The sequence below is a fragment of the Giraffa tippelskirchi genome, chromosome 4, assembly GCF_054371585.1.
Source record: "Giraffa tippelskirchi isolate mGirTip1 chromosome 4, T2T-mGirTip1v1.2.pri, whole genome shotgun sequence".
Classification (NCBI taxonomy): Eukaryota; Metazoa; Chordata; class Mammalia; order Artiodactyla; family Giraffidae; genus Giraffa; species Giraffa tippelskirchi.
Genome location: NC_137278.1, coordinates 99,716,232 through 99,740,656, shown reverse-complemented (window position 1 = coordinate 99,740,656; position 24,425 = coordinate 99,716,232). Strand labels below are relative to the sequence as shown.

Genomic DNA, 24,425 nt, shown 5'->3' with positions numbered 1-24,425 from the left:
AAAGTTGTAAGTTGCAGGTACAGATTCAGGTATAGCTGAGATAGTTGTTAAAGAGTGAGGTGGATTTTTTTTTTTACATTTTTTAAAAGAATTATTTTTAAAAAATATTTATTTATTCGGCTGTGCTGGGTCTTAACTGCGGCCCTCGGGATCTTTTATCTTCGTTGCGGCATATGGGACCTTTAGTTGTGGCATGCAAGCTCTTAGTTGCGACATATGGGATCTAGTTGCCTGACTAGGGATTGAACCCAGGCCCCCAGCCTTGGGAGCACGGAGTCTTAGCCACTGGACCACCAACAAAGTCCTGGGATAGAGTTTTTAAATTCTAGAATGCTTCTCGGTAGGAGGCCTAGATGATGGCCAGGTCTCCAAGTTTTCAGAAGTAAACAACCAGTCATGGTTCTACAGATGTCATCATAATGATTAATTTGAGAAAGATGACAGTGAACTGCTATCAACAGATGCCCAGGAAAAGAGAAAGCCTCAGCCATGTTCAAAATGTGGCCTCATCTGAGTGAGGAGCCTGAGTTAGACAAAACACTGAGTGATACTAAACAGTCATGTTGCTTATATTCTCTAGGAGTGCCACAGTAAAGAATCTGCCTGCATGTGGAAGACCCAAGTTCGATCCTTGGGTTGGGAAGATCCCCTGGAGAAGGAACTGGCAACCCATTTCAGCATTTTTGCCTTGAGAACCCCATGAACAGTATGAAAAGGCAAAAAGATAGGACCCTGAAAGATGAACTCCCCAGGTCGGTAGGTGCCCAATATGCTACCAGAGATCAGTGGAGAAATAACTCCAGAAAGAATGATAGGATGGAGCCAAAGCAAAAACAATACCCAGCCGTGGATGTGACCGGTGATAGAAGCAAAGTCCGATGCTGTAAAGAGCAATATTGCGTAGGAACCTGTAATGTTAGGTCCATGAATCAAGGCAAATTGGAGGTGGTCAAACAGGAGATGGCAAGAGTGAACATCGACATTTTAGGAATCAGTGAACTAAGATGGACTGGAATGGGTGAATTTAACTCAGATAACCATTATATCTACTACTGTGGGCAGGAATCCCTTAGAAGAAATGGAGTAGACATCATGGTCAACAAAAGGGTCCGAAATGCTGTACTCGGATGCAATCTCAAAAACGACAGAATGATCTCTGTTCATTTCCAAGGCAAACCATTCAATTACCGTGAGGTAATCCAAGTCTATGCCTCAACCAGTAATGCTGAAGAAGCTGAACTTGAATGGTTCTATGAAGACCCACAAGACCTTTTAGAAGTAACACTCAAAGAAGATGTCCTTTTCATTATAGGGGACTGAAATGCAAAAGTAGGAGAAACCCCTGGACTAACAGGCAAATTTGGCCTCGGAGTACAGAATGAAGCAGGGCAAAGGCTAATAGAGTTTTGCCAAGAGAATGCACTGGTCATAGCAAACACCCTCTTCCAACAACACAAGAGAAGACTCTACACGTGGACATCACCAGATGGTCAACACTGAAATCAGATTGATTATATTCTTTGCAGCCAAAAATGGAGAAGCTCTATACAGTCAGCAAAAACAAGACCGGGAGCGGACTGTGGCTCAGATCATGAACTCCTTATTGCCAAATTCAGACTTAAATTGAAGAAAGTAGGGAAAACCACTAGACCATTCAGGTATGACCTAAATCAAATCCCTTATGATTATACAGTGGAAGTGACAAATAGATTTAAGGGACTAGATCTGATAGAGTGCCTGATGAACTATGGACAGAGTTTGTGACATTGTACAGGAGACAGGGATCAAGACCATCCCCATGGAAAAGAAATGCAAAAAAGCAAAATGGCTGTCTGAGGAGGCCTTACAAATAGCTATGAAAAGAAGAGAAGTGAAAAGCAAAGGAGAAAAGTGTGAAATTCTGTTTGTCTCTCTGTTATTAAAACTATCTTTGAAAGTGTTGGTTAGGGACTTCCCTGGTGGTCCAGTGGTTAAGACTTCACCTTTTAATGCAGGGAGTTGGGGTTCGATCCCTGGCGGGGGGCCAAGATCCCACATGCCTTGAGGCCAAAATATAAAACAGAAGCAATATTGTAACAAATTCTATAAAGACTTAGGAAAATGATCCACATCAAACAAAACCTTTAAAAAAATTTTAAAAAAGAAAGTGTTGGTTAACCACAGGAGTCTTTGTACACCCAGACTTCAGAAATAACTGCTATCTCCCCTAAAAGATAACCTACAATCCCTAGAAGTTAACAAATCTAATTGGCTGTCTTCCTTAAGGACATGTTTGCCCTGGTAACAGTATTTAAATTGACATCCCTGTTTTGTGAAAGGCAAAATACTGGGGAAGTCTGCTAAGCCATGAGTTCATGGGCACATTCTTTGCCACTTCCATGGAGTGCTAATAAAATCTGTGACTCAGATGGACTCCTTTTTTCAAACTAGATGAGTCCTGGTCTCATTTAATTTACAAGTAGGATCATGACTCAGGTGGCAAAATTGAGCAGGGCTTCCTGGGCATGTATCTGGAGAAAAACGTGATACAAAAGGATACCTGCATCCCAGTGCTCATTGCAGCATTGTTTACAACAGCTAAGACGTGCAAACAACCTAAATGTTCATTGACAGAAAAATCTATAAAGAAGATGTGGTACGTGTATACAATGTAATATTACTTAGCCATTAAGAAGAATGAAATAATGCCATTTGCAGCAACATGGGTGGACCTAGAGATTGTCAAACTGAGTGAAGTAAGTCAGACAGAGAGGGAGAAATATTATACAGCATCCCTTATCTGTGGAATCTAAAAAGAAATGATACAAATCAACTTATAAAACAGGAAGAGATTCACAGACTTACAGAACAAACGTTGCTGGAGGAGGGATAGTTAGGGAGTTTGGGATAGACATGTACACATTGCTATAATTAAAATGCATAGCCAATGAGGACAGGAACTCTGCTTGATGTCATATGGCAGCCTGGATGTGAGGGGAGCTTGGAGGAGAATGGATACATGTATATGGATGGCTGAGTCCCTCTGCTGTCCACTTGAAACTGTCACAACATGGTTAATCAGCTATACCCCAATACAAAATAAAAAGTTTAAAAACAAAAAATTGAGCAGGGCTCAGAGCTGAGGACCGAGGCCTGCTGACTCCAGTCATGAGCCAACCAATGGCAGCCAAGATCATGGGTATGTATGTCTCAAGGGCATCTGCCAACCTCTTTTGCCCCCTCTCACCTACTCAGAAGGCCGTGTAATGTCCTTTGCTGAATGTCCCCAGGGCATCAGGACGTCAGGGCACTGCCTGGGTGAGGTTTGGCACTGTTGTCATGCTGCAGCTTTGCAGCCTCAGACCAGGTGGACTCACATCATGTGAGGGGGAAAAGCCACAGATGAAGCAGAACCATGGCAGTGCTGTGCTTTGAGTAAATGTTCAAGTTTGAGGTTTTGATAAACTAAGGCTATAAATCCGACACAAGATTTCGAAGATTAGCAGTGGTAGGGAGTGGGGGATGGTAAACCAGAGACTGAAGAAAGTTCTAGAGAAGGCAACAGTCTAAGGCTGGAACCAGCCAAACAGGAGTTATAGGCTGATTTGTGTCCCCTGAGATTTAATATGCTGAAGGCTTAGCTCCCAGCACCTGCAAGTGTGCCTGTATTTTGGAGTTGGAGCCTCTGACGAGGTAATTAGGCAGAAAGGAGGTCATTAGGGTGGGCCCTGATCTCATATGACTGGTGTCCTTAATAAGAAGAGAAGGGACTTCCCTGGCAGTCCAGTGGTTAAGACTCTACCTTACGATGCAGGAGATGCAGGTTCGATCCCAGGTTGAGGAACTAAGATTCCATATGCATCACAGTGTATACAAAAAAACTTAAAAAAAAAAAATCCACCCAGGAGGGAAAAGTTAATAACGAAAAATGGAGACTTGAACTTTATATGTTTTTTTAAATTCCACCTTTCTAGTCATTCATCTTTGCTATATTTTACCCAAGTATACAGATCCATGGCGGGCTGGAAATTTAAAAGCTTCATGCACTTTTCAAAGAATTTGGAAAGTTTGGTGCTCAAGGGTTGCCCAGCCACTCTTCCCCCATCATTAGCAGAACCCTAAGTCTGACATGAGGACCCACAGTGTATCACTGCCAATCCCTAACTGGGCCACCAAAGCCGACTCTTCAGGGTCTGAGAAGCCTGGCTTGAGCCATTGAGTTGGGTGGCTGAAGGCACATACCCAAGGCTCAGCGCAGCCGCCTGTCAGACCCTGCTGACCTTGCCTCCTGGATCCAAAACCCTCACTGGAGGATGCTGGCATTCCCCGTTTAGCAGCGTCTTGCCACACAGTTCCCTCTTTTCCCTAGACACTCATAAGTTCCAGAGGATCACTGTCACTGTTTCCTTCTTCTCACACAGGCAATGAGTCCTAATAAAGCCCTGGCTCTGCTGGACTGCTTTGAGACTCCTTATCTCATGTAAATTTACATCCTCTCAGACTTGCCACTCCATTCGGATGGTCTCCCTCTAGACTCTTCTTGAAACTGGTGAACTGAGGGTGTCCTACAGTTCAGGGTGTATTGCAGGCATCGCATATCTTTCCCCATTGCTACCTCATCTTTATGGTCATTTTTTAAAGTATGTTTTTAAATGTATTTATTTATTTGACCACACTGCATGGCATGTGGTATGTTAGTTCCCCACCAGGCAACAAACCCATGGCCCTTGCCTTGGAAGTGTGGAGTCATAACCACTGGACCACCATGGAAGTCCCTGCATGATCATTTTTGATGTCACCAACATTTCCTGTTAAGCAACCCTTAGAATTTGGGGCAGTTTAGAATAATGATAAAAGGCAGGGGCCTTGGGGTCTAGATGGCCTGTACCACACTGCAGCTGTGTGGCCCTGTGTAGCTCCAGGTGGGAACTGGCCCTGACCTCTCTGAGTCTCAGTTCCCATACTGACAAAAGAGGATAACAAGACCCCCACCTCAGTGAGTTTGGGGAAGATCACATACATCAGTCACAACAGTGGCATACATATGGCAAGCATGCTACCAATATTAAGCATTATTGATAATCGCTATCAACTACTTATACATGAATATGTAGATTACTTTCAACTTCTCACTTGTAAATGCTAAATGCACTTCAGGTATTTATTTATATAGCCATTTTCCACGTTTTAGATGTGCTCCTTAAAGCAGAATCTCGGACAGGGAATGACCGTGTTACAAGGTAAAGGGCGTCCGGAAGGCTCACCACATGCTGACAATATGCACCCTAGTCAGAACACAGCTCAGGACCCTAATTCCACTGTAACACTGTCAGCCAGGAATGCCACTACACATCTTTATTTGCAAACATGAGAAAATAAGGGACTTCTCTGGTGGCCCACTGGTTAGGAGCTTGCCTTCCATTGCAGGGGTTGAGGGTTCGATCCCCAATCAGGGAAATAAGATCCCCCAGGCGACTAAGCCCACATGCCACAGCTAGAGAGAAACCCTGTGTCCCAACTAAGATGGGACTCAGTCAAATAAACACATATCTTTTTAAAAAAGAAAATGAAAAAAAATATTCCATCCGCTCACTTTTCATTGAGGCTTCTTACCCACATGCCCCGTCTGTCCCTCGTCGGAGATCCTCAAAAGGAGCTCCAGGTGGGAACTGCTGATGTTTGGTGCCACGACCTTGACCAGCTGCCTCCACTGGGCCTCCTTCACCACAAACTCTGGGCCCACCTTGACTTTCAGAATGTTGAAAGCTTCCGTCATTTTGTGACGCTTCAGGTATGCCAGTCTGTGAATCTCATTCTTGAAAAAAACACAGAAGTGTGTGTGTGTTTTTTAAGAGGAAATTTCAAGGAAGCCGCATTTCTCAGCCTTAAACATTTCAAGGTAATGGAAGAGTTGAGATGAGTGCGTCCTGAGGACCCTGTGTGTCGTTTCTGGATGAGCAGGAGATACCCAAGTGTACAGGGCTCACCACGCCTAACGAAGATCCCTAATATCTCCTGCTCCTGGGTTTACAAGATCTCATCTTGTAATAGCAACCCAGGAACTCACGCCACAGGAGGAATTGCAGAGAGAAGTCACTGATGAGTCTGTTCATTCGCAACGTACAAAATCCCTCCCTTCCTCCAGAGATGGGTCACCATCCAGTGTCTGAAGAAACAGAACTCCGCTTACCACGTGCAAGTGAGTGAGCCCCAGAAGGAAGATCAGAGCGCTGAGAAGACAAAGCAGCAGGAGGCAGACAGGTCCACACCCCGCTCTGCCCAGGAGCAAGGGAGATTCCAGAAAGGAAGGAGATGAGCTTTGCTGCTGAAAGAGAGGGAGACGTGGGAGAGGGAGAGGATAGATTTGCCATTAAGTCAATGAAGACAGAGAAGGAGAGAGGGAGGAAAGCAGGGGAGTGAAACGAGGCTAGAAGTGGTCTGGAAGGAAGGGGTCCAGGGCTGCCATTAAGCCTGACTGTGCACAGAGAATCTTCCAGAAGAGGAGAACCCCTCTTATGTTATAATGGGCCATGTGGATGCCCATCCCTACTGCTCCCTGTAACCTGATCACATAGCTAGACTGTAAATTCTTTTTTTAAAATTGAGCAGAGTTGATTTACAATGCCGTGTTCGTTTCAGGTGTACAGCAAAGCAATTTAATTATATATAGATAGATAGGGTAGATAGATAGGGCTCCCAGGTGGCACTAGTGGTAAAGAATCTGCCTGCTAATACAGGAGACAAGAGATGCAGGTTTGATCCCTGGGTCGGGAAGATCTCCTGAAGGAGGGCATGGGAAGCCACTCCAGTGTTCTTGACTGGAGAATCCCCATGAACACAGAAGCCTGGGGGGCTACAATCCATAGGGTCACACAGAGTTAATCTGAAGCAACTCAACACACACAGATGCGTGTGTGTGTGTGTGTGTGTGTGTGTGTGTGTGTGTGTATGGCTCAGATCATGAACTCCTTATTGTGAAATTCAGATCTAAATTGAACAAAGTAGGGAAAAACACTAGACCATTCAGGTATGACCTAAATCAAATCCCTTATGACTATACAGCAGAAGTGACAAACAGATTCAAGGGGTTAGATCTTATATACAGAGTGCCTGAGAACTATGGAAGGAGGTTCATGACACTACAGGAGGCAGTGACCAAGACCATCCCCAAGAAAAAGAAATGCAAAAAGGCAAAACGGTTGTCTGAGGAGGCCTTACAAACAGCTATGAAAAGAAGAGAAGCAAAAGGCAAAGGAGAAAAGGAAAGATATACCCATTTGAATGCAGAGTTCCAAGAATAGCAAGAGGAAATAAGAAAGCCTTCCTCAGTGATCAGTGCAAAGAAATAGAGGAAAACAATAGAATGGGAAAGACTAGAGATCTCTTCAAGAAAATTAGACATACCAAGGGAACATTTCAAGCAAAGATGGGCACAATAAAGGACAGAAATGGTATGGACCTAACAAAAGCAGAAGATATTAAGAAGAGGTGGCAAGAATACACAGAAGAACTATACAAAAGAGATCTTCATGACCCAGATAATCACAATAGTGTGATCACTCACCTAGAGCTAGACATCCTGGAATGTGAAGTCAAGTGGGCCTTAGGAAGCATCACTACGGACAAAGCTAGTGGAGGTGATGGAATTCTAGTTGAGTTATTTCAAATCCTGAAAGATGATGCTGTGAAAGTGCTACACTCAATATGCCAGCACATTTGGAAAACTCAGCAGTGGCCACAGGACTGGAAAAGGTCAGTTTTCATCCCAATCCAAAGAAACGCAAAGCCAAAGAACACTCACACAATTGCACTCATCTCACATGCTAGCAAAGTAATGCTCAAAATTCTCCAAGCCAGGCTTCAACAGGATGTGAACCGTGAACTTCCAGATGCTCAAGCTGGTTTTAGAAAAGGCGGAGGAACCAGAGATCAAATTGCCAACATCCGCTGGGTCATCGAAAAAGCAAGAGAGTTCCAGAAAAACATCTACTTCTGCTTTATTGACTACGCCAAAGCCTTTGACTGTGTGGATCACCACAAACTGTGGAAAATTCTGAAAGAGATGGGAATACCAGACCACTTGACCTGCCTCCTGAGAAACCTGTATGCAGGTCAGGAAGCAACAGTTAGAACTGGACTTGGAACAACAGACTGTTTCCAAATAGGGAAAGGAGTACGTCAAGGCTGTATATTGTCACCCTGCTTATTTAACTTATATGCAGAGCACATCATGAGAAATGCTGGGCTGGAGGAAGCACAAGCTGGAATCAAGATTGCTGGGAGAAATATCAATAACCTCAGATATGCAGATGACACCGCCCTTATGGCAGAAAGCGAAGACGAACTAAGTCTCTTGATGAAAGTGAAAGAAGAAAAAAAAAAAAAAAAAGAAAGTGAAAGAAGAAAGTGAAAATGTAGGCTTAAAATTCAACATTCAAAAAGCTAAGACCATGGCATCTGGTTCCATCACTTCATGGCAAATAGATGGAGAAATAGTGGAAACAGTGAGAGACTTTATTTTGGGGGGCTCCAAAATCACTGCAGATGGTGACTGCAGCTGTGAAATTAAAAGAAGCTTATTCCTTGGAAGAAAAGTTATGACCAATCTAGACAGCTTATTAAAAAGCAGAGACATTACTTTGCCAACAAAGATCCATCTAGTCAAGGCTATGGTTTTTCCAGTGGTCACGTATGGATGTGACAGTTGGACTGTGAAGAAAGCTGAGCGCAGAAGAATTGATGCTTTTGAACTGTGGTGTTGGAGAAGACTCTTGAGAGTCTTTGGCCACCTCATCCTAAAGGAGATCAGTCCTGGGTGTTCATTGGAAGGACTGATGTTGAAGCTGAAACTCCAATACTTTGGCCACCTCATGCAAAGCGTTGACTCATTGGAAAAGACCCTGATGCTGGGAAGGATTGAGAGCAGGAGGAGAAGGGGACGACAGAAGATGAGATGGTTGGATGACATCACCGACTCAATGGACATGAGTTTGAGGAAGTTCCAGGAGTTGGTGATGGACAGGGAGGCCTGGCGTGCTGCAGTCCATGGGGTCGCAAAGAGTCGGACACAACTAAGCGACTGAACTGAACTGAACTGAATAGATCCCTCCCTGCTTTTCCCTTTTAGTAATCACAAGTCTGTTTTCTATGTCTGTGAGTCTATTTCTTTTTTGTAAATGAGTTAATTGGTATAATAATTTAGATTACACATATCTGTGATATCATATGATGTTTGTCTTTCTCTCTCTGGCTTACTTTACTTAGTATGATCATCTCTAGTTCCATCCGTGTTGCTGAGAATGGCATTATTTCATTCTTTTTTATGGCTGCAAATGGCTTATTTCATTCTTCTTTATATTCCATTGTAAATATGTACCACTTTTCTTTATTCACTCATCTGTCAATGGACATTTAGGTTGCTTCCATGCCTTGGCTATTGTGAAGAGTGCTACAATGAACATGGGAGTACAGCTATGTTTTTCAATTAGAGTTCTTTCTGAATATACACCTAGGAGGGGGATTGCTGGATCATAAGGTAACTCTATTTTTAGTTTTTTAGGGAACCTCCACACTGTTTTCCGTAGTGGCTACACCGGTTTACATTCCCATCAGCATGTAGCAGGGTTCCCTTTTCTCCACACCGTCTCTAGCATTTATTATTTAAAGACCTTAAATTCTTAATGAGTGCAGCTATGTCTTCATCAGCTTTGGCTCCTTCATACTTTGTATGAAGTAAGTCAGACAGAAAAAGACAAATATCATATGATATTGCTTATATGTGGAATCTAAAAAACAATAGTAAAAATGAACTTATTTACAAACCAGAAATAGAGTCACAGATATAGAAGACAATCTTACGGTTACCAAGGAGGAAAGCCAGGGAGGGATGAATTGAAAGATTGAGATTGTCATATACCCACTACTATATATAAAATAGATAATGAAATAGACCTACTATATAGCACGGGGAACTCTACTCAATACTCTGTAATGGCCTATATGGGAAAAGAATCTAAAACAGAATGGATATATGTATATGTACAACTGAATCACTTTGGTGTACACCTGAAACTAACACAACATTGTAAATCAACTAAAAATTTAAAAATAAAAACACTAAAATATTTTAATACTCCAATAAAAATTTAAAAATAAATAAATAAAAACACTAAAAAAAAGAAGAAAAGATTTCAAGGAGCCATGAACAATAGATGCATTAAAAGTGAGGAACAAGGGACCTCCCTGGTGGTCCAGTGGTTAAGACTCTGCACTTCCTCTATAGGGTTCAAACCCTGGTCAGGGAACAAGGCTCTCCCATGCCAAGTGACCCAGTCAAAAAGAGGAAAAGAAAAAAGAGTGAGGAGCAAATCCAGGATCTGCCCTGAAGCTGGGACACACCGTCAGACCCATGCCAGACTGACAAAGAACCACCAGGCCCAGCAGAGTTTAGCAAGGCAAATGAATCTTCAGATTCATCAAAGCAAAAGGAAAATGAGTATGTTCAAATGTTTAGCAAATGCACAGGCTGGCCTCCCTGCTAGTACACCCAGCCAGGTGCCTGACCCCCAGCTGGACCCCCAGATCAGGCATGTTACCTTTAAGTGCTTCCTGTAGTTGTTGTAGACAACAGCCAGAAAGACGGACATGAAGATGTAGGTGTTGATGATGATGTAGGTTATAAAGTACAGAGAATACCACCAGTTGAGCTCATAGGCAGGCATCCTAGAAGGAAATAATTATCTTTCATGGTTTTCCGTGCCCTAGGTCCACAGTGCATAGAAGGCTGACCATAGGTGACATCCCACGTGGACAATCCACGTGCATGGGGCACAGGAAAACCTTGTTTCACTCTAAGTCTCCCCCAGACAGTGCGATGGGGCCTCAAAGCAATCATCATGCTTCATGCTAAATGGCTCACTCCAGACCTACCTTCTGAAGTTCTTAGTGCCTTAGAGAGGTGCCAATTTTCAGGGCAGGCAAGATCTGGGCAATGCCCCCATCTCACTCCCTCCCTTCCCAATGAGAAAATCAAAGCCCAGAAAGGAGATCCACTTGCCCAGAATTACAGAAAGAACCTGAACTGTGACCTGGGTTTACACTCAAGGCTTTTCAGGGACAACAGAATGCCTTGCTGGGATGCGGGGAAGGCAGATAATTTTCTACCCACATTTGGACTATGAAAATGAAAGAAGTACCATTAATAATGGCACTGGGGCCTTCCCTGGTAGTACAATGGATAGGAATCCGCCTGGCAATGCAGGGGACACGGGTCCGATCCCTGGCCCAGGAAGATTCCATATGCCACAGAGCAACGAAACCCGTGGAGGACAACTGGGCCCATGTGCTGCAGCTACTGAAGCCTGGGAGCCTACAGCCAGTGCTCCGCAACAAGAGAGACCACACAACAAGAAGCCCGTGCACCACAATGAAGAGTAGGTCCCACTCACCACAACTAGAGAAAGCCCCAGTGAAGCAACAAAGACCAAAAATAAATGAAAAATAATTTCAAAAAATAATGGTGCCAGGACAAAAGGCATAAATCAGGACGCATGCTCACACCACCTTTCATGGAAACTGGGTTTTGTACAGGAGGGGACACTGAGGGAGGCAGCCCAGGGAAAGAGCCAAGAAAAAACAGGAGGGCCAGGAACTTCACCTTGCTCATTTTTTGCTAGAGACAGGTTGATATGATGGTCCTACACACAACTAGACACCAGGAAACCCGCCCTTCCCCCACAGCGCATTGTGGGAGGCAGTGGGGTGGACATTCGCAGTTAGAGCCCCAGCCACACTCTGGAACCCGGGAGTCATCTACTCAAGGAGCACTGTTGAATAATCTTACCTCCACAAACAAGGCAAATCCATAATAAACAGGATATTGGGGGGAAAAAAACCCTGATGTTTTTCTCCTAAATAATATCCACATGTGTGGAGAACTGGCCCTGGGGACGGGGGGGAGGGGGGACAACTCCTAATCTTGACATTTCTTTCCTGTTTCATTTAGCCAGAAAACCACATCAGTGCTTAGGGGAAAAGCTGTGATTCCTTTACAAAAATGGCTTAGGTGTTTCAACTCAAGACTCAAAGAACATTCCAGAACAGAATTGAGTTCAAATACTTAAGTTGTGTCTCCAGAGATGTCTCCTGTTGCTTTTGTTTTTTTTTTAAAAAGGTCATCTAAATTTAGTTTTAATTTAACCTATTTTTTTTTGGGGGGGGCCACATTGTTCAGCATACAGGAGCTTAGTTCCCCAACCAGGGATCAAACCAGTGCCCCCTGCAATGGAAGCTCAGAGTCTGAACCACTGGACTGCAGGGGAACTCCCTCATAAAATTTTTGAAGAGTGCAAAGTGTTGGCACTAGCCTACCCTCTCTATTTAAATCTAAATTTACATAGGGACTTCCCCTGCAGTCCAGTGGTTAAGACTCTGCGCTTCTATTCCTGAGGGTAAGGGAGCCCTGGTGGGAGAACTAAGATCCTGCATGCCTCATGGTGTAGCCAAAAAAAAAAAAATACGGTATAAAAATTTTACAACAAATATGAATAAACAGAAAATCACCATTTTTTTCTTACAGTTGCTTTTAAGAAAGTGAATTCTGTTATATAACAGATGTCAGTGAATGTGAACCGGTGACTCACGTACATGACATCAGGGCTGTTTGCAGTGGTGACCAGCACGTAGAGCTCAAACGCTATGTCCAGGATGTTGGTGAAGTACGGCGATCCTTCCACTGTTTTGAGATCCCTAAAGAGGAATCAACAACACAGAGTGAAAAAAAAACCACAGACATTAATGAAGCTGTGATTTCCGACACCCTTTTCCCCTTCCTGGAGCCCTCCGGAGTGTCTGAACAGGGAAGACAGCCACTGGTGACCAATTCTCCCACTGGCAGGCTGAACACAAACATGGGAGAGTTCTCCAGCAGAAACGTCCAGAGCAGCCTGCTCACCTGTCCCCGAAAAGCTTCCAGGCCATGAGGGAGAAAATCATCATACTGAAGAGGAACAGGAGGAAGACGTAGAGGATGTCGGGCAGAGTGTTCCGGATGCTTCGGAAAGCCCTTCGGATCTGTGAAAACAGAATTTCATTTCATTTACACACAATCAGCTAATTTTCTGCTAAAACAAAAACCCCACTCCCTTAGCAGATACAGACTGGGATATGTTGTTGTTTTAGTCGCTAAGTCCTATCTGACTCTTTTGCAACCCCATGGACGGTAGCCCGCCAGGCTCCCCTGTTCAAGGGATTTCCCAGGCAAGAATATTGGAATGGGTTGCCATTTCCTTTTCCAGGGGATCTTCCCGAACCAGGGATCTAACCCACGTCTCCTGTATTGGCAGGGGGATTCTTTACCACTGAGCCGCCCAGGGAGCCAAACTGGTATGCAGAGAATGGAGAAACAACAAGGTCCTACTGTATAGGGAACTATACTCAATATCCCGTGATAACTGTACTCACACCCTACCCATAATGGAAAAGAATACGAAAAAGAATGCACATATAAATGTATAACTGAGTCACTTTACTGTACAGCAACAGTTTACACAACACTGTAATTCAACTACACTTCAGTTAAAAAAAAAAAAAAATACCCTCTTGTGTATCCTAAATCATATCCTTACCTGACGACTTTCAGAGAAGTTAATGAGGAAGACTGGCCTCAAGGCCCTTGACCATCGAACTCCGCGGATGTTAACAGCTTGCAGGGACCCATAGATGACCAGATCAGTCAAGGTCAGCTGTGAAAGACATGGGGCAGAGATGTCAGGACTGCTAGAGGACTGAGGACGTGGCCATATAGATGCATGTTCACTGACCCAGAAGGAAGGTCACAATATATGTGGGAAAAAAATCACATTTCATAAACAGCATAATACAGTTTCATGATAGAACATTAACAGCAGCTGTCATTTGAAAGTTTACCATGTGACATGGCCTCTGATAAGCTTTCCATAGACTATTCCACGCCCCCTCCAGAGGGTACCACTCCTGGATGGAAATGCTTGACATACAGAGAGGGAGATGAGGAGGCCCCAGTCACACAGCCAACAAGAGGGGCAGACCTGGGACTGGACCCCAGTAGGTTTGGTAACAGCGCCTCGGCAGTTACCAGCACTACTACATGTGTCCACACCATGTGGTACTTTTCTTCAGTTCCACATATGAAGTAGGTTTTCTAGCCTAGTCCCCAGGTGGAACCAGTGGTAAAGAATCTGTCTGCCAGTGCAGGAGATGCAAGAGACACAGGTTCGATCCCTGGGTTGGGAAGATCCCCTGGAGTAAGAAATGACAACCCACTCCAGTAACTTTGCCTGGAGAATCCCATGGACAGAGCAGCCTGGTGGTCTACAGTCCATGGGGTCACAAAGAACTGGACAAGACTAAGCATGCACACACACAATAGGATAAAATATCCAGATTACAGAAAATTCTTATCAATCCTTATTCAGGTCAGTCTGTGATGCTGAGGGTGGACAAAGGAAAAAGGACCCAGCGCAGTTTAGAAAAATATAAGTTAAAAAAGAATAATCTACCATCATCAAAAATGTTAGATCTGTGCCTTTGGAGGCAAGGCACAGAGGACTGAGAAAGCTCAATCACAGTGGGAGAGAAAATACACAGACTCAGGAAGAGGCTGGTGCTGGCTGCTGCACGGGCGCCACCTGGAGGGAATCAGAGGGATTATTCCAGGGCAGCAGGGATGGCCAGACAGCTCACCAAGGGTCACAGTATCTGGGGAGGCTTCCTGGGAAGCACTCCCTGATGTAATCTTTTGTTGTTGTTGTTAATTAATTTTAAAATTTTTGGCTGCACAGGGTCTTCCTTGCTGTGCTCAGGCTTTCTCTAGTTGCAGTAATCAGGGGCTACTCTCTAATCGTGGTGCATGGTCTTCTCATTGCAGTGGCTTCTCTCGTTGCAGAGCACAGGCTCTAGGGCGTGCAGCCTTCAGTAGTTGCAGCACGTGGGTTTAGTTGCCCCACGCATGTGGAATCTTCCCAGACCAGTGATCGAACCTGTGTCCCCTGCATTGGCAGGCAGATTCTTAACCACTGGACCATCAGGGAAGTCCCCTCTGATGTAATCTTAAAGCAAATAAAAGCTTTAAAAGCACACAACTCTGAGAAGTCAAGAGCCATGGCAGGCAGACACAGCAAAGGGATGCTCAGGAAGCAGGCATTCCTGGCAGTGGGGGCAGAGGGGAGCAGGAAGTGGCAAGACCTCAGACCGAGGGCAGGTGGATTTGAGGATCAGGCTAAAAAAGATAAGTCTGATTCCCAGAGCCTGGGGAGTCCAGAAAGTCTTTCAAATAAGGGTGATGCAGTTGAAGGAGTGAGACTCTTTCGGTTATAGATGCAGGACAGACCTGGACGGGGCACCCTGTACCCTCATCCAGTTCACTTCATGCACCTCTGTGGAGCACCTCTTCCATTCAAGGCGTTCTAACTCTAGAGAGAGAAAGCACTCAGAACTCTCTGGAGGAAACCTGGATGAGACCAGGGGCTGTGGGTGTGCGGGGAGGGGCTCTGAGGAGGTGGCACGGGGGGCATAGCCCTGCAGGTCTAGGAGGGGAGGACCTCCAGCGGGAGGGACACAGAGCCTCCAACACGGACTTTGGCTTTTCTCTGGTGGGATTCGGGATGCTCTAAAGAAGGGAGCATGGTGACCGGGTAGGACTTAGGCTTGAAAAGTGCTCATGTGTCTATCATAGTCAAGGCTCCGTGCTGAAAGTCTTAGGAGATGAGGATGGACTTCCAACCCTGTCCCAGGAGGGGGTCATGCAGTAAACAGGGCCATGAAAGAAGTACATGCTCTTCTAATTTTTTTCTTTTCTCTTTTTCCAAGTTTTCCCCATCCATCTCATCCTCCACCTTCCTGTGTCAGGCAATACTGTGTTATGGACTGAACTGAAGATGTCGTCATAAGTCCCATCTCAGATCGAGGTTTCTTATACAGTAAGACGCTCATATATGAACATGTTATGTTCCAAGAGCGTGTTTGTAAGTCCAACAAAGTTAGCCTTGGTACCCAATTATACATAGTACTTTACTATATAGTATTTTACTTTATAGTATTTTACTGTAATGGGGCTTCCCTGGTGGCTCAGAGGTAAAGAATCTGCCTGCAGTGCAGGAGATGCAGGTTTGATCCCTGGGTTGGGAAGATGCCCTGGAGAAGGAAATGGCAACCCACTCCAGTATTCTTGCCTGGAGAATTCCATGGACAGAGGAGCCTGGCAGGCTATAGCCCATGGGGTCGAAAAAGAGTCAGACACGACTTAGTGACTAAACAATAACAACAGCTTTACTGTTGTAAAGGTTTATAATACTTTTCACATAAAATACATTTTACATAAAACAAACACAAAAAATTAAAAAAAAATTTTTTTAATCTTAGAGTACAGTACCTTGAAAAATACAATAGTACCAGTTACATCACTGCTGCCTTTACAATTGCTCATCGACATCTTGGAATTGAGCTAAAGACACTGTACGAATGCACTCTATACAGTCCTGTACAGTAAAGTACACAAAAGCACAGCGACTCGTAGAGGATGCACGCACATGACAATATACACCAGGCACATGGACTAACGTACACGATCAGGCATGTGAACACAGGCTCACGTCTTTGAAAGTTTGCAAGTTGCAGGTTTGTATGTAGGGGACTTACAGTATTCATTTTTTAGTAATAGGAAGTGAAGATATTTCTAAAAAAATGAGACCAGAGAGATAACTGCATATTTCAGGGTTCAGCAGATGTATGAAAGAAGTCAAAACAAATTGAGAAAGGGTGAGAAAAGACAGCGGACATTCTAGGTCGGGGCAGGCTGGCTGCTGCGCTGAGATGCTGATGATAAAGTGCCCTCCGCTACTCACTGCCCAGGACCACTCTCACCACAGCAGCACTTCAGAATACATCACCCTGCCTCACTGGGCATAACCTCTTAGCTAGTGTCCTTCCAGATCATTCTGTGAAGCTCTATTACTCTTTCTTCTTTTCTTTTCTCCAACTATACTGTAACCTGCTCTTTTGACCTAAAAAACAAGAAGCAACCTCTCCTTGATCATAGACACACAAGTGCATATAACGCCATTTTAACAGATGTGGATGTACCATGTTTTATTTATCTCCTATTGTCAGGAAAAGAAGAGAAGCGAAAGGCAAAGGAGAAAAGGAAAGATATATCCACTTGAATGCAGAGTTCCAAAGAATAGCAAGGAGAGATAAAGCCTTCCTCAGTGATCAATGCAAAGAAATAAAGGAAAACAATAGAATGGGAAAGACTAGAGATCTCTTCAAGAAAAGTAGGGATACCAAGGGAACATTTCATGCAAAGATGGGCACAATAAAGGTCAGAAACAGTATGGACCTAACAGAAGCAGAAGATATTAAGAAGAGGTGGCAAGAATACACAGAAGAACTATACAAAAAAGATCTTAATGACCCAGATAACAATGACGGTGTGATCACTCACCTAGAAGCCAGACTGAACTGCAAAGTTAAGTGGGCCTTAAGAAGTACCACTATGAACAAAGCTAGTGGAGGTGATAGAATTCCAGTTGACTGTTTCAAATCCTAAAAGATGATGCTGTTAAAGTGCTGCACTCAATATGCCAGGATGTTTGGAAAACTCAGCAGTGGCCACAGGACTGGAAAAAGTCAGTTTTCATTCCAATCCCAAAGAAAGGTAATGTCAAAGAATGCTCAAACTACGGCACAATTGCCCCATCTCACACGCTAGTAAAGTAATGCTGAAAATTCTCCAAGCCAGGCTCCAACAGAACATGAACCGGGAACTTCCAGATGTTCAAGCTAGATTTAGAAAAGTCAGAGAAACCAGAGATCAAATAGCCAACATCTGTTGGATCATCGAAAAAGCAAGAGAGTTCCAGAAAAACACCTACTTCTGCTTCATACCAGACCACCTTACCTGCCTTCTGAAAAATCTGTATGCAGGTCAAGAAGCAACAGTTAGAACTGGACATGGAACAATGGACTGGTTCCAAATAGGGAAAGGAGTACGTCAAGGCTGTATATTGTCACCCTGCTTATTTAACATATATGTAGAGTACATCATGTGAAATGCCGGGCTGGATGAAGCACAAGTTGGAACCAAGACTGCAAGGAGAAATATCAATAACCTCAGATATGCAGATGACACCATCCTTATGGCAGAAAGTGAAGAGGAACTGAAGAGCCTCTTGATAAAAGTGAAGGAAGAAAGTGAAAAAGTTGGCTTAAAACTCAACGTTCAGAAAACTAAGATCATGGCATCTGGTCCCATCACTTCATGGCAAATAGATGGGGAAACAATGGAAACAGTGACAGACTTTATTTTCTTAGGCTCTAAAATCACTGCAGGTGGTGACTGCAGCCATGAAATTAAAAGATGCTTGCTCCTGGGAAGAAAAGCTATGACCAACCTAGACAGCATATTAAAAAGCAGAAACATTACTTTACCAACAAAGGTCCATTGAGTCAAAGCTATGATCTTTCCAGTAGTCACGTACGGATGTAAGAATTGGACCATAAAGAAAGATGAGTGCTGAAGAATTAATGCTTTTGAACTGTGGTGTTGGAGAAGATTCTTGAAAGTCCCTTGGACTGCAAGGAAATCAAACCACTCAATCTTAAAGGAAATCAACCCTGAATATCCATTGAAAGGGCTGATGCTGAAGCTGAAGCTCCAGTACTTTGGCCACCTGATGCAAAGAACTGACTCATTGGAAAAGACCCTGTTGCTGGGAAAGATTGAAGGCAGGAAGAGAAGAGAACAACAGAGGATGAGATGGTTGGATGGCATCACTGACTCGATGGACATGAGTTTGAGTAAGCTCAGGGAGTTGGTGATGGACAGGGAAGCCTGGCGGCAGTCCATGGGGTCAAAAAGAATCGGACACAACTGAGTGAACTGAACTGAACCGATTGTCAGGAAATCCAGTTTCCAATTTTTCAATACTAAGAACAGCTCAGCCATGACCAATCTTGTGGATAAATCTTTGAACAGATCCTTCTTCCCTAAAGATCAAGTCCCAGGAATGGAAATCTGGGAGCAAGCACTTGCACACAAAAGGCTTTTCGAAAGGAATTGCCAACCAGCCTTCCAGAAAAAACAACTGATTCCTCTCTCGAGTAAAGGATGACAAGATTGAAGGGATGAAAGGATTGAAATGTTTTCAGTCTTGCTAACATTGTTTTACAGGCAAGCACATGGTCTTTTATTGTTGCTTTCATGTATAGTTCTTTATGGGGGGTATAAAGAGTGGCTTTATTTCTTTTCCAGAAAAGGAACACAGTAAGCTAGCACCTCAGGAAATGTGCCCTCCCATATATAGTTCTTAATTAGTCAAGTTAAACATTTTTTTCATATCTGCTAGTATTTACTTCCTCTTTTAGGAGATGCCATCACCAATTTTCAGCACATATTTTTCATAGAAAAGTTGAACATTTTTTTTTTTAGTTTTGTTAGTTTCTGAGTTTTATTTATTAATTTATTTTTAAATTAGTTTATTTATCTATTTTTTAACTTTACAATATTGTATTTGTTTTGCCATACATTGACATGAATCCACCATGGGTGTACATGTGTTCCCCTTCCAGAACCCCCCTCCCACATCCCTCCCCATCCCATCCCTCCGGGTCATCCCGGTGCACCAGCCCCGAGCACCCTGTATCATGCATCGAACCTGGACTGGCGATTCGTTTCACATATGATCATTTACATGCTTCAATGCCATTCTCCCACATCATCCCACCCTCACCCTCTCCCATAGAGTCCATAATACTGGTCTATTTATCTGTGTCTCTTTTGCTGTCTCGCAGACAGGGTTATCTTTACCGATTTACTAAATTCCATATATATGTGTTAGTATACTGTATTGGTGTTTTTCTTTCTGGCTTACTTCACTCTGTATAATAGGCTCCAGTTTCATCCACCTCATTAGAACTGATTCAAATGTATTCTTTTTAATGGCTGAGTAATATTCCATTGTGTATATGTACCACAGCTTCCTTATCCATTCGTCTGCTGATGGGCATCTAGGCTGCTTCCATGTCCTGGCTATTATAAACAGTGCTGTGATGAACACTGGGGTACACGTGTCTCTTTCAGTTCTGGTTTCCTCAGTGTGTATGCCCAGCAGTGGGATTGCTAGGTTGTATAGCAGTTCTATTTCCAGTTTTTTAAGGAGTCTCCACACTGTTCTCCATAGTGGCTGTACTAGTTTGCATTCCCACCAACAGTATAAGAGGGTTCCCTTTTCTCCACACCCTCTCCAGCATTTATTGCTTGTAGACTTTTGGATAGCAGCCATTCTGACTGGCGTGAAATGGTACCTCATTGTGGTTTTGATTTGAATTTCTCTGATAATGAGTGATGTTGAGCATCTTTTCATGTTTGTTAGCCATCTATATGTCTTCTTTGGAGAAATGTCTGTTTAGTTCTTTGGCCCACTTTTTGATTGGGTCGTTTATTTTTCTGGAATTGAGCTGCAGGAGTTGCCTGTATATTTTTGAGATTAATTCTTTGTCTGTTGCTTTGTTTGCTATTATTTTCTCCCACTCTGAAGGCTGTCTTTTCACCTTGCTTATAGTCCATTTTGATTTTATTTTTGTGTATGGTATTAGAAAGTGTTCAAAACATCTATTTGGTCTTTATGCTACACTGAACTATGAAAAAGCTAAGAAACAGTCAAATAATATATGTAGTTTCCGTTTCTTTTCCCTTTGGTTTGGAAGTGCTCTTGAAACACTGAAACATTCACACTGTCACATTTTGCCTGATCTGCACTCCCTTGTGGTTTTCTGGCAGTTGTGCTGCTGGCACTTGCTCTATCAACATCTGTCATGTTTCTCGAACCCACTCAAACCTACGGAGTCTTTTCACACTTTCTGCGTCTGCCCACAGACCCTCGAAGGCACTTAATGAGCACTCACCACTATGGTTACCATGACGCAGATGTTTTTCGTATCCTTCCAGAAGACCTTCTGAGGAGTGACTTTTGCAAAGTGAACAAGTCTCCCAAAGAAGGCAGTCAGACAGAGCACTTCTGCTATCGAGGTAGCCTGTGGCAAAAAACAGAGCTATGGCTTAATTCTCTCTTACTCCCTGACACCACCCTGTGAGAATTAGCAATGTCCCTCAATTTTACTTGGGCTTCCCTGATGGCTCAGATGGTAAAGAATCCGCCTGCAATGCAGAAGATGCAGGTTCAATCCCTGGGTTGGGAAGGGCCCCTGGAGGAGGCAATGGCAACCCACTCTAGTATTCTTGCCTGAAGAATTCCATGGACAAGGAACCTGGAGGGCACAGTTCATGGGATCACAAAGAGCTGGACACAACTGAGCAACTAACACTTAGCTTAACATTACTGAAAGTTACAGCAAAATTCTTAGCTGGTTGGAATGTTTTCTTTCTCTTAAAAGGAAACGTGCCTCTCAACCACAAATCCCATGACCCAACTGACAGGGTTTCCTGGAAGGGACGGGGCGGGGGAGGGCGGTGGCGGTAAATCAGCAGGCAGAGGACCCTCAGAAGGCATTTCCCCAGAAAAGTGGGGCTCAGGGATTGGCAGAAATGGGCATCTGCTATGCTCTCAAATTCCCCATGTTCATACTCAGAATAGACATCTAGAAGTTCAGCGTCTCTAATAATAAAGCTCCAAAGATGTGTTTTGAAATGCCGCATCATTCCTTAGATCATTGCCCTCCCTCCCTGCTGCCTGTATTTGGCTGGATGCTACCAGACCCATCTCGATGTCCTGACCATCTCCTCCTTGAGCTATGGGCATCAACTCCAAACTCCCACAGGCAGCTAGCTTTGCAGTCTGTGAGTGCAACTCATATTAACACTTCACCTGTGGTTGCCAGGAGACAGTAAATCCTCCCTAACAAGAGTACTTTTCTCCATCAGTGGGGAGAGAAGAGCTCAGTGAGGGTGGAGGGAATGAACTTCTCAAGGGAAGAGGAAAGGGCTGGCTCTGGGCCCTAAAAGCAGCAGGTGGCACAATTTCTCCACCCCCGACACCAACCCTCACGAGCCCTGGGCTCAGATATGGGCTGCAGCCCCTTCAAACTTTCTAGCTCTCAGCCTGTTCATCCTTGAGGGGCTATAGAGACTTATTGTCAAGACCAGGCTTACAAAAGGGCCTGGGGCATTCCAGGACAGCCTGGCTCAAGATGAGATTTTCTTGGTAATGCTGTTGTTGTTGTTCAGTCACTAAGTCGTGACCCCACAGACTGCAGCATGCCAGGCTTCCTTGTCCTTCACTATCTCCCAGAGTTTGCTCTAACTCCTGTCCATTGAATCAGTGATGCCATCCAGCCATCTCATCCTCTGTCGTCCCCTCCTCCCCACCCATCCCCCATTATTTGATTTTAGAGACATGAAGTACAAACACCGGCTGAACATACAGCCAAGCCCAAGCTGTATGTAACCAATAATAAACAGAAGGTTGAGCACACAGAAGAGAGGTGAGGGGCTAAGAGACCATGGAAGCGCACCTCGTCCAGTGCTGGGGGGCAGGTGCAGGGGGACCAACTCTGTTTGGGTCTGTGCATGCACAGCTCTGCTTCTTCAGACTTGGTGTTTGTTTTGACAGACACTGGGCTAAAAGTCTTCTGCCCAGAGATGTCATTAATTGTGACATCTTCATCAAACGGGTACCACCAACCTTGGAAGCACCCACGGAAGACTGCCAACTTTGATGGCCCCAACAAACACAACTCTGCTTTTTTACCTCCTTGTGCAGGGTCCTCCCCTGTTGACTCAGGGCTTGGGCATGTGATGGGCTTTGGGCAACTGGGCATTGGCAAGGATGGTGTGAGCGGAAGTTGATGGTACTTGCATGTTAAGATGCAGCTCCTTCTCAGAACTCCATCCATAGGGAGAAGCCTGAGCCCTGGGGAGTGGCCAAAGAGAGAGCAGAGAAGAGAGCAGGGGCCACTCTGGTCCGTAGATCCAGCCACGTGAGCCCCCAGCTTCCCGCCAGAGATCCACCACCCCAGCCAAGAGAAAAATCTGCCCAGTTGAGTCAGTCAGCCGCAGACTCACGGGAGGCAGGAGAACCTTGTTCTTTAAGGCAAGGGTCAAATGAACTTTATCTGTCAAAGGAGCAGACAGTAAATATTTTAGGCTTTGCAAGGCACACAGTCTCTGTCACACCTACACTGAGAGGCGAGAGCAGTGTTGAGTCGGGAATTAACGTGAGCAGGTCATCAATTTATTACTTGGAACCCATCTGCAGTAGCTGGGTAATCTGATGCTTTACTTCAAAGCACCTATAAACAATGACTTATGACTATGAAAAAAGCTGGAAGTGTGGCAAGTACAAGACACATATTACACTATATGCTCACATGGTCTACTCAACATTAAATAAACATGCTTTCAAACATCACTTGTCTGTCCAATGTGTGCTTGTATGCACAGAAGACCCAAAACTGCCACTTTGTTTCCAATGTCTACTGAGGAAAAGCATCAGCTCAGCCAGTAGGCAGAATTCTTCCAACCCCTCCCCCGGAAAGAAAAATGAAACCAAATTCATACGTATTGAAAATCTGAGGGGGAAAATGCGACAGAATTCATCTATGACAAAGTCTGATTAGCCACTCTGTGCTGAGAGCTTACCAAGAAAGGGAGCGGGAACACGGCTGGTTCCTCAAAGAGGGCAAGAGCAAGGTCGACCCAAATGAAGAAGTAGGTGGCTGCCCTCATCGTCCAGTGGTTATAGAGATGGTAGAGTCTGGAGCGGAGAAGAATAGAGGAAGTTACAAACGAGGAGCAGGAGTGAACCAGAGACCCCAAGCCCCATCAGAAGAAGACGAATGAGAGGTAACCTACCAAGTCCAGGCTGTGACTGCCTCTCCTTTCAGTCCTAGAGAGTGAGGGGTAGCATTTGACTGAGCGCACACTACAAAATGTTCACAGGGAAAAAACTCAGGGATATTACCAGCTCTCAAAGCGCACTCTCTTAACAGTCTGAAGCTAGGATGATTAACTTCCTGGGGGGGGGGTGCTAGTGACCCTGAGGTATACTTTTGGAGGGCTGACACAGAGCAAATCCTCAGTCAGAGTGACCTGTTATTAATATTACATGGTGCAGGAGCCTAACTGATTTATAATGTGTATCAGCCCATCTTGGCATGGTGGACCCAGAGATATCTCGGGGTCACATGGTTCTCTTCCTGTAGGGGGTATTCCCCAAACATCCAGGCATGAGGCATCCGCTGCTGCCTTTGGAGGTACTGACACCTCAGTCCTGATGGTAAGAATTTTTTTTTCTTATTCTGAGCTGAATCTTTGGTTTTAGTTCAACCTGTAGGGGGTTAGGGAGAAGAAGCTGAATTGTCATGAAAAGAACAAACATATGAGGCCCATCAAAAGGCAATAGAAAGTAAAAGAACAAGTCTTCTTTTCACTTGGGAAGCTCTAAGAGGATAAC

General features: G+C 44.3%; 1 protein-coding gene across 3 annotated transcripts in view; it reads right to left on the bottom strand.

Moving 5' to 3' along the window:
* The window catches only part of LOC145503968 (two pore channel protein 2-like), a 55,383-nt gene that overhangs the window by 22,139 nt on the left and 8,819 nt on the right, over positions 1–24,425 (bottom strand). For all 3 annotated transcript variants that reach the window (XM_081484830.1, XM_081484829.1, XM_081484831.1), the window contains exons 3-9: positions 23,612–23,726; positions 20,920–21,048; positions 13,605–13,721; positions 12,932–13,050; positions 12,625–12,726; positions 10,575–10,701; positions 5,593–5,794 (exon numbers count right to left, since the gene is read on the bottom strand). In XM_081484830.1, coding sequence (XP_081340956.1) covers positions 5,593–5,794; positions 10,575–10,701; positions 12,625–12,726; positions 12,932–13,050; positions 13,605–13,721; positions 20,920–21,048; positions 23,612–23,726 — 911 coding nt within the window. The remainder of the gene's footprint in view (positions 1–5,592; positions 5,795–10,574; positions 10,702–12,624; positions 12,727–12,931; positions 13,051–13,604; positions 13,722–20,919; positions 21,049–23,611; positions 23,727–24,425) is intronic.